Below are 17535 nucleotides of genomic sequence, written 5' to 3' on the forward strand. Positions count from 1 at the left end.
AACCCTGACATCAGCAACAGGATATTAACCTTGATGTGTGGAGGCAGGATGTGACACTACAATACGATAGCTGAAGGCAGTCAGCATGAGCCATCTAGTGGCAAAAAGGTGATGCTAAGTTGTAGTATTAACATAAAATAAAGTCGAGAGAGGGCAGCAGGGAATAGAGACAGCCAGCGAGAGGCATCTAGCGCCTTAAGAAACGGTACTGCTAACCTTACCTGGGGGACAGTACTCCCCCTTTGAAAATATAAATAGTGTGTAAGAAAAATATATAATAAATAAATGAGTAAAAATAACAATTAAGCTGTACTGATGGAAGAAGAATAGATAAACGTAAATAGACTATAAGTAATGAACCAGTAATTTTACAATAACTACAAGGGGAGTCCCCCCCCCCCCCCAAGGTTACACGGATGGAACAGCGTAGCCAAGCAAGCAGGAAAAAGAACAATGATCAGAGTCAAGTCGAGGTGGCTCATGGCAGCAGAAGTTTCGCACATGAACTGGCGAGGCCTTAGTATGCAGTGCATTAACTCTGGTTAATTATTATAAAAGACAGCGCCGAGATGACGTCATGTGGATTGGAGCAGTGGCATATACATGTTAAAAAGGGTTACAGAATGAGGAGAAGTATATTTCACTGATAAGGGCGTTATTGTGCAATACGGCAATGACGATGGCAACCAGGTATAGCCACGGCTTTGGACTCCGCTATGGTATATACAGAGGCAACGGTAAAGAAGAAAGTTGTTAAGTGCGCTGTGTTGGGCCAAGCTCGTGAATATAAGATGTTCCCAGCTCGTGAGCGATTGTAAGTGCGAAACCGCACCTTAGAATAAAGACCAAAAACAAACAAAAAAGTATTTGTTTTTCCAGTGTAAAAGAAGTATATGTATATATATCTATTGTGCTACAAGTGAAAGAGTATTAAATCAGTGCTTACCCCAAATAGTGGTCCCAATGAATGTTATTTGAGTGTTAACCTGAGTCCTTCACCACCTGGTACATGGCTTGGGTACAAGTCATGGAGTACACAAGAGGTCGACAGGAGCATCGGCAGTTGCACTAAGGCAGAGAATTTCGCTGGTAGCCGGCCGCGGTGGCCGTGCGGTTCTAGGCGTTCCAGTCCGGAGCCGCGCTGCTGCTACGGTCGCAGGTTCGAATCCTGCCTCGGGCATGGGTGTGTGTGATGTCCTTAGGTTAGTTAGGTTTAAGTAGTTCTAAGTTCTAGGGGACTAATGACCGCAGCAGTTGAGTCCCATAGTGCTCAGAGCCATTTGAACCATTTGAATTTCGCTGGTGATAGTTACTCAGAATTGACAACTGTGGATGTCAACGAGCTGGAGGGATCAGAAGACACTACAAGGTACTGTACTTCCAAGTTCCGGATGCTATGTTATGGGTGAAAATGAGTGAGCAGAGTAACTGCGTGAAAGTTTCAAGTGACGCAAATTGAAGGATTAAGGATAAATGCCGTGATTAAATCCAGAAAGATCATCACAGCTTAGTAGCCTTATCAGTAGTCAGTGTAAAGATATTAGTAGATTAGTAGATGTAATATTCTAGTAATAATCCTTGTGTTGTGGAGGGGAAAGGTGTGTGACGGGATAGAAAAAGCGAGGGTCCTTACTGAAGGACATGTGTCTGGATAAGGGAAGATTAAATAAAATAGAATACCTCAAAGGGAATCAACCCAAGAGTTACTGCGTGAAGTGTTGCCAATTATTCCCCATTATAAAATTCTTGTATAATATAATCAGAGCATGACGATTGTCAACTACAGGCGCCACGAAGAGGGTCGTGGAGGGCAATCTGTCAGGCAGGTGTGCAGTCGCAGCGAACGAAGTCTGATGGAATAATCCTGGGGAGGGCATGACCGCCACAAGGGGAGTCACAGTGTGAGTGACTTAGGCTCAGTACAGAGTGATCCACTTGATAGTAGCTCCAGATATGATATTTTTGATGAAATAAAAGAGGACCAGTTTGCGTTTGTTCTACAATATTACTTTTATTGTTAACCGGTTTTCGGCTTACAAGGCCATCTTCAGACATTTACTGAGTATTATCACCAAAGAAGTTAAATGTTAGCAGACAACAATGGAAGAGAAGTAACACATCTAGACTGAAGTAGAAACATACAGTAAATAACATATTTGCAACGAAATAGTAAAAACTGAACAGTAGATAAACAACAATGGAGTTGGCAGGAAAACCTTTAGCACAAAATAGGAATAGCATGCCTACATAACAGTTTCTATTAATAAACAAAACTAATAAAATAAAATTAGTACTAGACAAAGCTGCATCAGGAGGTATGAAACATGGAGAGTGATACACAACCAATTAAAAGGAGAGACAGTTGTCAATGTAAATACAGAATACATAAGGAACTTAAGCAATCAACAAGATAAACAGGAATTAATAAATGCAGGAAAATGGAGGTGTTTGAGGGAACCTACAGTTTGAGAGTGTGGTGGTACTGCATTAAATAAATGAGCAAAGTAAAATATGAACAGTATTTGATGAGACAACTACAAGGGGTGTTAAACATTGACAGTAATACAAGTGCCAGTTAAAAGAAAGCCTTAACTATTGAAACTACAGTCTATGTGGAATACAAAGACAACTTCAACAAATAAAACTACTTAATGAATACAGGAAAATGGGAATATGTAGGAAGAGAGAGTGGGAAGTAATGAACAACAAAGATGATTGTATGAAGTTTAGGAGAGGGGAAGTGTTGAGTTGTGTCTGGTCATTTAGGATGAGATCTGGACTGTGAGCAAGATGTTTGTTAATTTCCAGGGCTTCCAGCAGGTTGAGTTTATGGCCTTTGTTTGCTAAGTGAAGTACATGGGACACTGGCTGGTAGTTGTGACCCTCACTCAGTACATGCTCAGCAAATGCAGAGTCTGAATTCTGCAACCTCCAGCTGCGTTCATGTTCAGCCAGCCTAGTTGATGTGTCTCTGCCTGACTGACCAATGTAAAATTTTTCTCAATCAGAACAGGTGATTTTGTATACCCCACTGTTGACTAAAAACTTGATCTTGTCTTTGCTATTAAAAATACACTGGGCTGTCTTGTTCCTGACATAGTAGGAAAGCCTATACTTGCAGGATTTCAGTGCTTTGGCTACAATCTGTGATACCTGACCTAGAAATGGTAGTGTACACCATTTCTTGCAGACAGTGGATGGGGAAGCAGGTGGGGCATAGAGGAGGGGTATAATTTTCCGTTGTTGTTTCCTGTGCAAGATGTGGTCAATAAGGACTGGATTGTAGCCATTGACTGTGGCAATAAATTTTATTGTATCTATATTCTGACAGAGCTGATGCACAAGCCTAATGTCAGTCCTGTGGAATTGAATGACTTGAGACTGGCCACACAGACATGCCTCACACAGAACTATTTCCAGTTCCAAGGGACTCTTTATAAACAATTAGATGGCTTAGCTATGGGTCCCCAACTGTCTCTTCTTTTAATTGGTTGTGTATCACTCTCCATGTTTCATACCTCCTGATACAGCTTTGTCTAGTACTAATTTTATTTTATTTTATTAGTTTTGTTTATTAATAGAAACTGTTATGTAGGCATGCTATCCCTATTTTGTGCTAAAGGTTTTCCTGTCAACTCCACTGTTATTTATGTACTGTTCAGTTTTTACTATTTCATTGCAAAGATGTTATTTACTGTATGTTTCTACTTCAGTCTAGATGTGTTACTTCTCGTCCAATGTTGTCTGCTAACATTTAACTTCTTTGGTGATAATACTCAGTAAATATCTGAAGATGGCCTTGTAAGCCAAAAACCGGTTAACAATAAAAGTAATACTGTAGAACAAAAGCAAACTGGTGCATTTCATATGTTATAATGTTGTTCTACCAAGAACCGACGCAAGATTCTGTTAATAAAATAAAAGAGGATTACATTTTTGGTATTGCAATTTTAATCAGTGAACCTGAACAAAATGTGGTGAGACAAAAAGCCAGTGCAACAACATTTAATTGACAAATTTGGGATCCCTGGGCTCTGAAAATTGACTTGGGAAAGGGTATGGTTGCAAATGTGCCCATGAGACATAGCTCAGAACCTAATAAGGTGGAACAATTGAAAAGCACAGAAGTACCTCACAATGAAACAAAAAGTATACACAGATTTGTACTACATGGGAAGTCTGAATGGGAACTGCCCTTCAGGCTATTAAGTCATGGGGGCTTGGGTGGGGGGTTATAATTTGCAAACTGCATAGGTTTTATGTAATTGCATTTAAAAATGGAATTTGTGTTCCAAAACTGGTCACTGAAATAAAGAAATTTTATCTGCAGTGACAGGAAAGATATGTTCCTACCCATTTTCCATCACTGTATATGATAATACTGTTCTATGATGGGATTATGTAACAACATTGCAGACAGGTGCCAAAAACTGCACTTCACGAATAATACAAATGAGCTTAAAGGCATAGGCAACTCAACTGATAACAGTTGTGTTACAACCAGGAGTAATACAATAAATATATCTGCATTCTATGGTTTATTGACATAATACTGATACAAATAATTCTGTTACCAAGCACCAAGTTGTAGATGGACACTTTACGAAAAATTATACAAATTGATGGCAGTTATACCAATGTCCAGGAAGTGCAAGTGAAATTCAGAATTCTGGCAGAATCACAAGTCCGTTGACAAACTAACCTAGAGAATACTGAAGTCCAAGTTCCAATACAGCATTCAGATTCTAAGTTCAGAGCACAGCCACATCAACATCGAGCAGCAATAACACTACAAAGCAGCACTTCCAAGTTGTGGAGTAGAACATATCACGATAAGAACTGGCTTATAGACGTCAGTAGCAGTGTTAAATAAGGCTCCATAGATAATGGAGCCAGCAGCTGGGGTCGCTGTATATTCTGGGCAGCCAATTGCTGAGTTTTATGGGTGGCCAAACGCTGTGGTTTGAAGCATGTGCATGCAAGGCAGCCTACAATGTTAGCAGCATGCCACACACAAAGAAGAGCAACCGATGCATGTAATGGAGTGCGCAGCTGCTCAGTGTGGAGCTTTAATAGTGGTGGATATCAAAAGTTGGTGATTGGCAACACTGTACTTTATGCTGCACACTGATTTTGTACATTGGTGCTGTGATAGAAGATGCCTAAAAAGCTGTATTAGTTTCAATAACTTAGACATTTGAAACAACCATGCTGCATTTCCATCCCCTGTCAGATTATATCAAACTAGCTGCACAAACATCCTCTCAGAAAAATTCTTATTTTGCCTTCTCTTGAATGGACATACACCCATAAAAAAAATTGTGTGACAGTGCATAAACTCATATTTGCTCATATATGAGCTATTCAAAGGAACCATCCCAACATTTGTGAGTTAGGAAATCTATGAACAAAAAAAAAAAAAAAAAAAAGAAAAAAAAGAAACAAAAAACAAATATATCTGGAGGCCAGACAGGGATTTGAAAGTTGCTTCTAAAAGTGAATGCACTTTACCAAGTGCCTTTCTTGGTATCTGTTCTTTAAATCTGCCAGTGCACCACCCACCATTCATTTGTAGCTGAGTGGCTGACAGTCTTCATGTTTTCTAAGTTATGTTTGAAGGACTGACCGAAAGTGCTTGGTTCCCTTTCTCTCTTTTTAGCTTGAGCATTACTGAGCAAACATTAATACAAGGTCTGTCTCAAATCATATATCATTGTATTTTTCCCATTCTTAAATGGTTTGTAGGTCAGGCAGACTGTGAAATCAATATTCCATTTTCTTCACGATATTTCAAAGAGGAATGGTGGTATTAAGAATATGTCAGCTCAGATACCTAGTTTCTCTATTCTCGAGCCCAGTGAGGTGAGCTACATTAGGTGCAGTTGAAACAGATAAATTTTATAAACAAACTAACTTTTTTGCTAAAACAATTAATCTCTTGTACTAAGTAACAGAGCTTTGAATTACAATGTATGTTTATTTGAACAAGGTAGCAATACTGGAATGTGAGGATCACTTTCAAGAAAAAAGAAAAAAAAAAAAGTTTTGATTTTTATCGGCAAAGGAACAATAAGGTCACCACAGTGAAATAATTTACAGAATAATTTTAAACATACCTTGAAAAAGTCTTCATGCAACTGTTTCAACATTTCAATATTTTCTTTCATAGTATCATATTTTTCTTTAGCTGCCTTCATGTGTCTGTGAAGTAATGTAAATAATTTCTTTTCCTGATGGTAAAAATTGTATACATAAATTAAAAAATGAAATAGTTTTCAAAACTCTGTACAATATTGGCATTAATGAACAGAAGTCTTTAATTTCCTTACTTCTTCTTTAAAATTGTCTAGATTTGATTCCCACTTCTGGCGAACTTTTTTGACGTTTTCCTGGAAATCATTTAAGTCGATCTTCCGTTTCTCACGCTGTGCTGTCCAAAGCTGTGTAATTTTGTTTTGGATGACTTTTATTGGTCCTATTAATAAGAAATTATAATGTTACTTATACATAATAGGAAATAAATGAACAATGAAATTAAATTGCTGGAACTAAATAATATGTATTGCCCAATAAACACCTATAATCATTGAATTTCCAAAATTTTGGATAATTTTTTTTAAAATTTTCTTCTCACTGTGACATATAAGTAAGAAAAATAAGTCCTTTAGCTTAGAAAACAAGGGGTTAATCATGTTTCTGTAGGCACTAAATAGTTTTGAAAACTGGGAATACAGGCATCTAAATTCAGTTCATTAATGTTCCATTCTAGAATGAACTATAAAATTCAACATAACAAATAAAAAAAATTAATCTCAAGTTGGAAAAGATAATGGTTTAGCATAAAGTGACTTTTTTTATTATACTATGAATACAATCTTCAACTACCTGAACAGAATAAAACTATTAAGTTTTGCTGTGAGCAAATGTAGTTCAATAAAATTTGCTGACATTGGTTTGTGAAATGTGATCATAAATTTCATTGTATATTCATATTTAAGAAACATAAATCTTAAGCTTTTGCATTATGTGTCCCTTCAGAGGTAATGCATAACACCTGTTGTCTCCTGAGACCATTGCAAGTGAGACAGCAGAATTTGGAGACAATAGTGACTCTATATTGAGATTGAGTTAGTTCATAAGGAGAACTTCATCCATAAGCTAAGCAGTTTCCATAATTTCTACATTATGCCCACATCCAACACTCAGCACCAATCATTTAGTGCATAATGGTCTATTCTAACGAATTTGGGTGTTTTTTTCTCACATCAAACAAACATGTTGTGCACAACAATGTGTGTGACTTGCTGCAAGTCATTGTTACTCTTGACCACAGTTTGACAGTGGCTGACCACTTGTATGAACAGCTAGTTGATGGCCATGTCCACATAAAAGTCAGTGCATAAGTTACAGCATAGCTGCAGTATGACAGTACTGCTTTTGCACTTGGTTCTGCCTCTGATAAGGTCTAGTCTGCCTGTGAAGGGTGCACAGGACAAGACTTCAGTAATGTTTGAATATAAACTCAAGAATTAGAGATTTCAACTGTGGGGATTGTAATGGAACTGATAAATAGACATCATTTTGTTATATTATACACTTAAGTCGTGTTAAACAAAAAGCTTTTGATTAAGATAATACTGTTAGGTGTTGTGATCAATAATCGATTTTGAAATTGTATGTTCTTTGTAGCTTATGACCGTGATCTTTGGTATACAACGGGTTTTCGGCACTTGAGTGTTGGCCGCAGTTGAGTGTAGTTGTTTATCTAGTTTTGGCAATAATTATGTGTTTTTGTTACAAATAAACCGTGAAATACTGCGTCATGATTTTGATAGTCCAGTGATAATTAAAAAACCCGCACCTTTTCTTGGACCCAGAGCAGCAGAGGAATCATCGCCCAGACAATGAGAAGCTACATGGACAATGCAGACTCAGCACCATCAACAAAGGAGGCATCATGGCCAGCTCTACTAAAGTACTATAGAGCCATTAGCCACACCATAATGGTGACCTTATGGAGATAATTTTTCCAGCACAGTAGAGAGGGTTCATGACAGGATGCCCCTCAATTTTGAACAAGTTAAAGGTTTGCTGGACTAACTATAACTAGAAATGTAATTAAAGACAGACCTTAATATGTGAGGCATGATCAGTGTCACTTGGATATGTGAAACCATGTGAACCACTTCTGATCACTTTACACCAACTAAAATCAAAAGGCAGAAACCTGTTGACTTCACGATACCCATACTCTTGACCTATACATGTGTAATGTGGGCATCAGAAAGGGTACTATTTTACCTGTTCATAAGGTCATTGCGGAGAAAAAAAATCAACTAAAACTTTCACTGTTTTAAGAACTGTCCTTTCCAAAACACTCTGGCCATAAGCTTTAGAAATTCAATTGGCAGGAAAGAATAATTCCTGTATTTTCCCTTAGAAGTTAACTACAGGAATAGATGTATGAATTAAATACAACAGACACACTCATTGGGGTCATTACAAAAGATGAGTCCATTGTATTAAATACTGAGTCAGCTCTCTCTGTTAATCATTTGGCATTCTGTAGCATATCCTATTTGGGTGTACACCGGAAACTAGTTGGAACTCAACTTTTGAGCAGTGGCCCTCATTGATCATTATTAACAATGTGCTGTGGATGTCTTCTTCTTAATAATGACATCATATCATTCCTATCTGGAGTTTCCATTATTTGCCTGCATCCATATCTTATTTGGTATTATTTTTACTTTCTTCAAGTTGAACTTTTGTGATGTTACTGAATCTCTGTTACGCGAGATGTAAGGGTTATGTTAACACTATACAAAAAATATGTAAACATTTAATGTCTTTAAAGATGCATGCAATCCATTATCAGGTGCTGGATCATAAAAGGATACATTCTGGCAGCAGTATATATAGTGACATTAAATTGGTGCTTACACATACTCCTACTGATTTAGGGGAAATAAAATCACTTTTTCAACAACCACAAGCAACTATTACCTACATCTGTACAGATCAGCTGTAAATATTCATAAACATCACAAAAATTTTAATAGGAAGGAAGATGACATGGTGCTCAACAAGACATGAACAATAGTTCCGAGAAGCTGGTGTACACAGTCAAGGATAGCTATCCGTGATCACATGATACCTACATCTGTATTCATACTCTGCAAGCCACTGTACCATACATGTCAGAGGGTACATCAGACCTATATTATTGATATTTTTCCTATCACTCTCCCATAATGAGGGAGGGAAAAACGACTGTTTGTATGCATTTGTACATGCCCTAATCTCTCTTAACTTATCCTCATGATCACTATGCATAATATACAATGGTGTCAGCATAATGGTCACACAGACTTCTTCAAATACACATTATCCAAATTTTCTTAATAGGGTTTCATGAGAACTACACTGAATTTCTTCCAAGGATTCCTATTAAAGTTACCTGGGCATTTATGTTACACTTTCATGTTGGCTAAACCAGTCTGTTGCAATCTTCACAGTGTGCCTCTGAATCTAGTTAATGTCTGTTGTTACAAGCATCTTAAGGACTCCTAACAATGGCACAATACTCTAGAACTGGTAATCCCAGAGACATGCAGGCAAATCCTTTACAGGTGCATTGCATTGCATCATTTCAACAAACCTAAGTCTTCCACTTGCTTCCCTAATACTGAATTTACATGATCCTCCCATTTCATATAGCTTCTTAGTATCACCCCTAAATACTTATATAATTTGATGAGCTTAAGATATTCACCACTTACACTATATTTCCAATTATTTGGGGTAATGTGAGGGAGCAGATGCACAAATAATTGAAAAACATGAATAATAAAGGTATTTTCAAACATGTATTCTTTATTTGAACAATTTTCCAAATTCTGTGCATAGGTACTGTAGGCCTGTTTATTTCCTAAAATGGACTGTGATGTTGGTCTGCTTTTTTTTTCTTTTTTTCTTACAGCATTTAAAATCTTTCTTGCAACAATAATGTTACTGTGCTGAAACCCCCTCTGGCCCACATAATCTACAAGAGCAATCAACACATTTGAATGTGGTACAGTGACAGACAAAGTCACTGTCTTCATCTGCACTTTCACATTCACTGTCATCTTCTTTGTTTTGTTGTACAGCACCAGCCACAATTTTGGCAGCACTCATACACTGGAGGTCAGGTTGACATGCACCGATCTTCAGCCTCTCATTCAGTTTTTCTTTGACATCTTCAAAACTATTTAAACCCACTGCCAGATTCATTATGTGTGCAGCTGCTATTTCTTCATCAGTGAAACCTTGAAAATCACTTTCCTCTATTTCTGGAAGAATTTTCCTCCATGATCAAACTAGAGCATGTGGCTTGACTTCTGCAAGGCATCAGTAATCCTGAGTATGGCATCTATAATAGTCAGTTTCTTCCAGAAAACCACCAAATCAATCTCATCAACTAGCATTTAGAGCAGACCAGCATTTAGTGCCTTTTAACTGACGCAATTACACCTTGGTTCATTGGGTGAATAATTGCAGTCACATTATGAAGTAAAAACTTAATTATGATGAGACCACCATCAGATACAAGAATCTTCTCATTCGGATGTGAAGGAGCGTTATCAAGCAATAAAACAGACCTTCCGTGGCAAACCTTTCTCTTCTACAAGTCACCAGACTTGCGGTATAAAATGCATGTGGAACCAGTTTTTGAAAATTTCACTATTCATGCATGCTCTTTTTTGGTTGGAATAATGCACAGGGAGATTCTTAGCTCTGATAACCTTGAATTCTTGCCCCCCCCCCTCCCCACCCCAAACACTAGTAGTTTCACATTGTGATTCCCAGGAGCATTAGTGGTACACAAAATCATAATATATTCTATAGACGACTCAGGCAAACGCAACTCACACACACGACTGTAGTTTCCGGCAACTGGGGGGAGGGGGAGATCTTGAGTAGTGAGGTTATGACTACGTTACTGTTGATGTTTTAGTAAGAGGTAAGTAGACACAGCAAACTGTTATTACATGTGGAATGTGAACCAGTCCGTTATAGTTTCTAGATAGTGCTAAGGATGATGGGTGATTACTGGTAAAAGTCACTGACAAAAATAGTAACACCACCTTTTACTCTTTCACCACTGTAGACATATACAGGGAGGTTTTACCTACACTAGTACCTTTAGCTCCTGTGGATTGATTCCTCTAACTGTGAGTAAACACTATTTTAAGTAAATATACTACAAGGTATGATTTAAATTTACATATTTAAAATCTTTTGGTAGTTTATTATATATTTTAACTCCTTGCAAACAAGTGATTTTGATCTTAACTTTATTCTCTCTATGTAGGTATAAGTAACCACTGTATCTTGTCTGGTGTTTGCTACATACTGCTCAAGTTTTTTCTATTTAAAAACTGTAGTTTGATAGAGGTAATCACTTTGAACTGTCAAAATACCTTTTTTTAACAGCTTGATGCAGTGGGCTCTTTTGTGACTCTTTGGGATTATTCTGAGGGCCTATTTTTGCAGTTTGAGCACATTTCCCATATTCTGAACAATAACACCCCAGAACATTATGGCATAACTGAAGATAGAATGTATGTGTGCAAAATACATTCTCCTTAGGCATGCACTGTTACACAATGCAGTTAATATTAGGGCATAGAATGCAGTTCTAATTTTTTTCCAATTAGTCTGATTCTTTCATCCTGTTTTCATTGCTGATCAACATATATACCGAAAATTTTTGTGCTAGCTATACACTCTGTTAAGAGTTACCTCCTTTTTGTTGACCAATAGCACACCGCCATAAGTGCCATGTCAGTTCTGATGTCGTACCTGTAATTATTATGTTGCTGTCATCAGCAAACAACACTGTTTAACATTCTCTGACATATAGTCTGAAGTTATTCATGTAAATAAGAAACACTGCTGGGGCTAACACACTGCCTTGGAGGACTCCAATGTTCCAATATTCTTGATGTGAAACATACATCACTTCACATTTTGTGTCACTTGAAATTTTGAAGATCTCTTCTTCTGTTTGCTAGGTAAGATGTAAATCATTTATGTCATACCTCCTTATTCCCAGCACTTCAGGTTTGTGTGGAAGTATTTGATGATTAGTTGTGCTGAATGCTCTACTGAGTGTAGGCAAATTTCTATTACATGTTCCCCCTGATCCAGGGCTTCAAAAAGTATTTTTGTGAATTTTGCTACAGGAACTTGTTCCATTTCCAGACCTGACACTAAACTGTTCATTGCACAGAAGTTGGCCTTTATTTAAATAATCCATAAGTCTGTTTTTAATAATAGTTTCCATTATTTCTGAAAAAGAAGACAGTAATGAAACAAGTTTGTAAATCTTTATATTTTGTATCACCTTTTTTGATGGACAGGAAGAACTTTTTCATGTTGTTGGATAAGCAACTAGTTGTGAATGACTCATTTATAATGTCTTTTAATGGTGCTTTTATGCTGCTGATGCAGTCTTTTAGTAGAAATATTGGAAACTTGTCTACATCTGTGGACATTTTACTCTTAAATTTGTGTACAATCCCACTCATCTCTTTCTCAGTGGTGGGTAGCAGCAGCATTTTGTAAGGTATGCTGTTATTTGTAGATGTAAGGTGTATTTTTGGAAGATTTTCTTGCAGTTTTGATTGCTGTATTACAAAAGTAATTGTATATGAGGTTGGTCAAGTCCTTAGGGCTATCTATTAAACCAAATTTATTTCTGATTAGTATGTTTATCTGTGTTGACTCTGGGCTACCAATTTCTTGATTGATACATTCCAAATTGCTTCACTTTTATTATTTTGAGTTCTGTGTGGTCTTATCATTTTGCTTCTGCTTGCATCCTGAGGCAGTTTACTGTACATCCTTTTGTACTTGAGAAAAATTATAAGAAACCTGGGTCACTCTCGTTATCTTTGATAGAACTGAGATCTGCAGAGTTGGTATTGTTATGTCGATTTTGGCATTGTCAGTGACAGATGGTGGGCGGATGCCCTTCCTGGTGGCACCGCTCTCTGCCAGATGTAACTCTTAATAAGCAGCTCAAGTAGTGGCTTATCCAAAAATACCCAGGTAACTCAGATTTAACATGAATAATAATGTAAGACAGAACCTGTACCAGAAAAAAGTATAGTAATTGTTGCGTATTGTAAAATATTTGTAATGTGCAACTGTAAAAAATTTATAGTGTTAAGAATGATATGCATGTCAAATTACATGTTGCTGAGTAGACAATAATAATAATAATAATAATAATAATAATAATAATAATAATAATAATAATAATACCAGAACAAGCACAAATAGAACTCTAAGTAACACACATAGATGCAGAGGTGACATATCAAGCTAAAACTAAACAAAGGTCGCTACACTACGCATACATTGATTACCAAAAAGCTTTTGATAGTGTACCCCACTCATGGTTACCACAAATATTGGAAATATACAAAGTAGATCCTAAATTGATACAGTTCCTAGACATAGTAATGAAAAATTGGAAAACCACACTTAATATTGAAACAAATTCAAGTAATATCACATCACAGCCAATACAGATTAAGTGTCGAATATACCAAGGAGACTCATTAAGTCCTTTCTGGTTCTGCCTTGCTCTGAACCCACTATCCAACATGCTAAATAATACAAATTATGGATACAATATTACTGGAACATACCCACACAAAATCACACATCTGCTATACATGGATGATCTAAAACTACTGGCAGCAACAACTCAACCAATTACTAAAGATAACAGAAGTATTCAGCAATGATATAAATATGGTTTTTGGAACAGACAAATGTAAGAAAAATAGCATAGTCAAGGGAAAACACACTAAACAGGAAGATTACATATTGGATAACCACAGCGACTGCATAGAAGCGATGGGAAAAACAGATTCCTATCAATATCTAGAATACAGACAAAAAATAGGAATAGATAATACAAGTATTAAAGAAGAACTAAAAGAAAAATATATACAAAGACTAACAAAAATACTGAAAACAGAATTGACAGCAAGAAACAAGACAAAAGCTATAAATACTTATGCTATACCAATATTAACCTACTCATTTGGAGTAGTGAAATGGAGTAACACAGACCTAGAAGCACTCAATACACTTACACGATCACAATGCCACAAATATAGAATACATCACATACATTCAGCAACTGAAAGATTCACATTAAGCAGAAAGGAAGGAGGAAGAGGATTTATCGAGATAAAAAACCTACATTATGGACAGGTAGACAATTTAAGAAAATTCTTTCTAGAACGAGCAGAAACTAGCAAAATACACAAAGCAATCACTCATATAAATACATCGGCTACACCATTGCAATTTCATAACCACTTCTACAACCCTTTAGATCACATAACATCAACAGATACAAAGAACGTAAATTGGAAAAAGAAAACACTACATGGCAAGCACCCGTATCATCTAACACAGCCACACATCGATCAAGACGCATCCAACACATGGCTAAGAAAAGGCAATATATACAGTGAGATGGAAGGATTCATGATTGCAATACAGGATCAAACAATAAACACCAGATATTACAGCAAGCATATTATTAAAGATCCCAATACCACAACAGATAAATGCAGACTTTGCAAACAACAAATAGAAACAGTAGATCACATCACAAGCGGGTGCACAATACTAGTAAATACAGAATAGCAAAAATAATACATCAACAGCTTGCCTTACAACATAAACTTATAAAACAACATGTTCCCACATACAAGTATGCACCACAAAATGTACTGGAGAATGATGAATATAAATTCAGAACCATTAAAACAGATAAAACAACACCACATAACAAACCTGACATCATACTCACCAATAAAAAGAAGAAATTAACACAACTAATCGAAATATCCATACCCAATACAACAAATATACAAAAGAAAACAGGAGAAAAAATTGAAAAATACATCCAACTGGCTGAGGAAGTCAAGGACATGTGGCATCACGATAAAGTTGACATTATACCAATTATACCATCAACTACAGGAGTCATACCACACAATATCCACCAGTACACCAACGCAATGCAGCTACATCCAAACTTATATATACAACTACAGAAATCCGTAATTATTGATACATGTTCAATTACCCGAAAGTTCCTAAATGCAATATAACATATACCGTACAGTTAAAAGGAAGTCACGCTTGATCAAGGTCCGCGTCACTTTCAATTTCTGACCAGACATAACGTCTGAGATATTTTAAATTTTAATAATAATAAAGATCATTTACAGTAGACCCTTATGTCATTAGGTAGGACCTATATAAGTGATTTCTCCTATTGAACCCTGTAATGTAGTTTTCAACAACTGCGTGTGAAAGTACTCACTAATATTACTTCAATCCAGTGATAGGTACATATATTGTCAATTCATTTAAATGCAATTAGGGCTTTTCATTTACAAACAATTGAGTAACAAAAGGGATACCAACTATAATATCATTATAATGTCTGAAACCTGTAACAACTTTATTCATCATACTGTTGGCTTACTATGCTGTTGGCTAACATAACAACATCCTATTACCTCGTATTTATTGTAATTCATAAAATGAAACCAGATTAACAATGTAAACAAAGTGTTTATTTGGGCTGCTGTATTATATGTTGAAATTCTGTTCACACTAAAAAATAATGTACTCATATTTGAAACACAAACCATGATAGGAGTATTTTGGATAATGTAATTTCAGTGTAATTAGCAAAAATGTTATCAGCATTGTTTATTGACATAATTTCACTTATTTTTCTGTGGAAACAAGAAATTTGCAATTGTCTTTATAGCTTACTTTATGCATTTCAACTATAACCACCAGATGATAACATTTCTTGTAATTACTGACAACTCTGTAATTATAATTAGCAAATTTACTATACACAACAAATCAATTGATAGGAAGAGTATATAACACCCACAAGAAATCATGTGGAGAGTCCAGTATGATGTAATATCTTGAGCTGCACTGTGTGACGTAATAAATTGTACACCTGAGACAATAACTAACTTTTCATGTCTTTTGACAGCCGCAATATTCTCTGGGCTGTCTTCACTGAAGAAACTTACAGGATGAATCATCTGCAGCAAAGGATCAAATTGAAGCTAAGGTCTGGTCAATGTTTATTATTTTCAACAAACTAAGTTACAGCCACTCAACTTTAAGAACCTTTATTTCAGCCACTACTGACAAAATTAATATTTCATAAACACATTTACTTTAATTTTTTTCTTTTGACGACATTTATCCCCAGCAAGGCGATTACATAGTAATATCATGGAATGAGCTGGAATGGTGCTTTAACTCACGTCAAAGATCTGAAATCAATGTTTGAGTTTCAGATGTATCATTTTTAACTTTAAGACTGAAAGACAATTTCATTTGGAAAGCAAAATTTTGGACTGGACACAGAGATATTCTGCAACCAAAAAAATATGTTGATGAGGAAATCCGACTGTAGAACTGTGAGCAACAACAACTCCAATCAACTTGGACATTGCAACAACCAAATTACACCATATACAATTACTTTGTTTTATCTAAGACATTGTCAGCTCGGTAGGCCATGTGAAAAACTTTGAGAGAGAGAGAGCTTAAAATATTTTCATGTTACGTGACAATAGCAGGGGTAGAGAGAGAGAGGGAGAGAGATCTTAAAATATTTTCATGCTACGTGATAATAGCAGGGTTGGAAATCGAGAAATGGAAGAGGTAGAAAATTTGATACAAGGTAACGAGGGGGCAGCTGAAAATAATGTCTGTGACATAGTGGAAAGACGAAGAAGTAGGTGGATATTCAGACAGTACTTGTTCACAGATTCTATGTTCCGGCCAAGGGGAAGTAGTTGGTGATAGTGGCAATCTTTTTAATATTCTTACAAAACTCATTGGCGAGAAATTAGGTGAACAAAGTTGGAAGCTAGACAGCTGCATTAGGAAAAAAAAAACTTGAAAAATTAAGTAATTTAGATAAAAACTCGTCAAAGTCAAGCACTAATGTCAAAGTTCAGGCAGAGAAAACTGCAGAGACAACTAAGGGATTAGAAGTAGATTTAAATGATTTTAAAACACAGATAAACACAGAGCACAGCAAATCTGAAACACGTATTACTCCTGCAGAAAACAGAGAAGGTTGAAAACAAACAAATCAATGAGATAGAGAGCAATGAAACAAGCCTAAAAATCTTAAATTTTATGGTTAAAAATGAAAGTGACAGTATTAGTCTGAAATTGAGAAAAACAAAAAGAATGTTTATCAAAGAAGGGTAAGATGTAAAACATGATGATGGTGCATATCTTAGTAATATTGCAAATGTTATGGCAAAAGTAAATGAAATTGAGGAAAATGTTGCATATAAAATGTTTGTAGTACAAATGATATATAAACATGAAGAATTTTCCAGGGGGAAACAAAATGCACCCAGTGGACTTCATTTTCCAGTGTAAGGATACTTTTACTAATAG

General features: G+C 36.1%; 1 protein-coding gene across 3 annotated transcripts in view; it reads right to left on the reverse strand.

Moving 5' to 3' along the window:
* The window catches only part of LOC126236293 (synaptonemal complex protein 3-like), a 210442-nt gene that overhangs the window by 131888 nt on the left and 61019 nt on the right, over positions 1-17535 (reverse strand). For all 3 annotated transcript variants that reach the window (XM_049945495.1, XM_049945486.1, XM_049945504.1), the window contains exons 2-3: positions 6330-6475; positions 6117-6230 (exon numbers count right to left, since the gene is read on the reverse strand). In XM_049945495.1, coding sequence (XP_049801452.1) covers positions 6117-6230; positions 6330-6475 — 260 coding nt within the window. The remainder of the gene's footprint in view (positions 1-6116; positions 6231-6329; positions 6476-17535) is intronic.

Source organism: Schistocerca nitens, chromosome 1, assembly GCF_023898315.1.
Source record: "Schistocerca nitens isolate TAMUIC-IGC-003100 chromosome 1, iqSchNite1.1, whole genome shotgun sequence".
NCBI classification, from domain to species: domain Eukaryota; kingdom Metazoa; phylum Arthropoda; class Insecta; order Orthoptera; family Acrididae; genus Schistocerca; species Schistocerca nitens.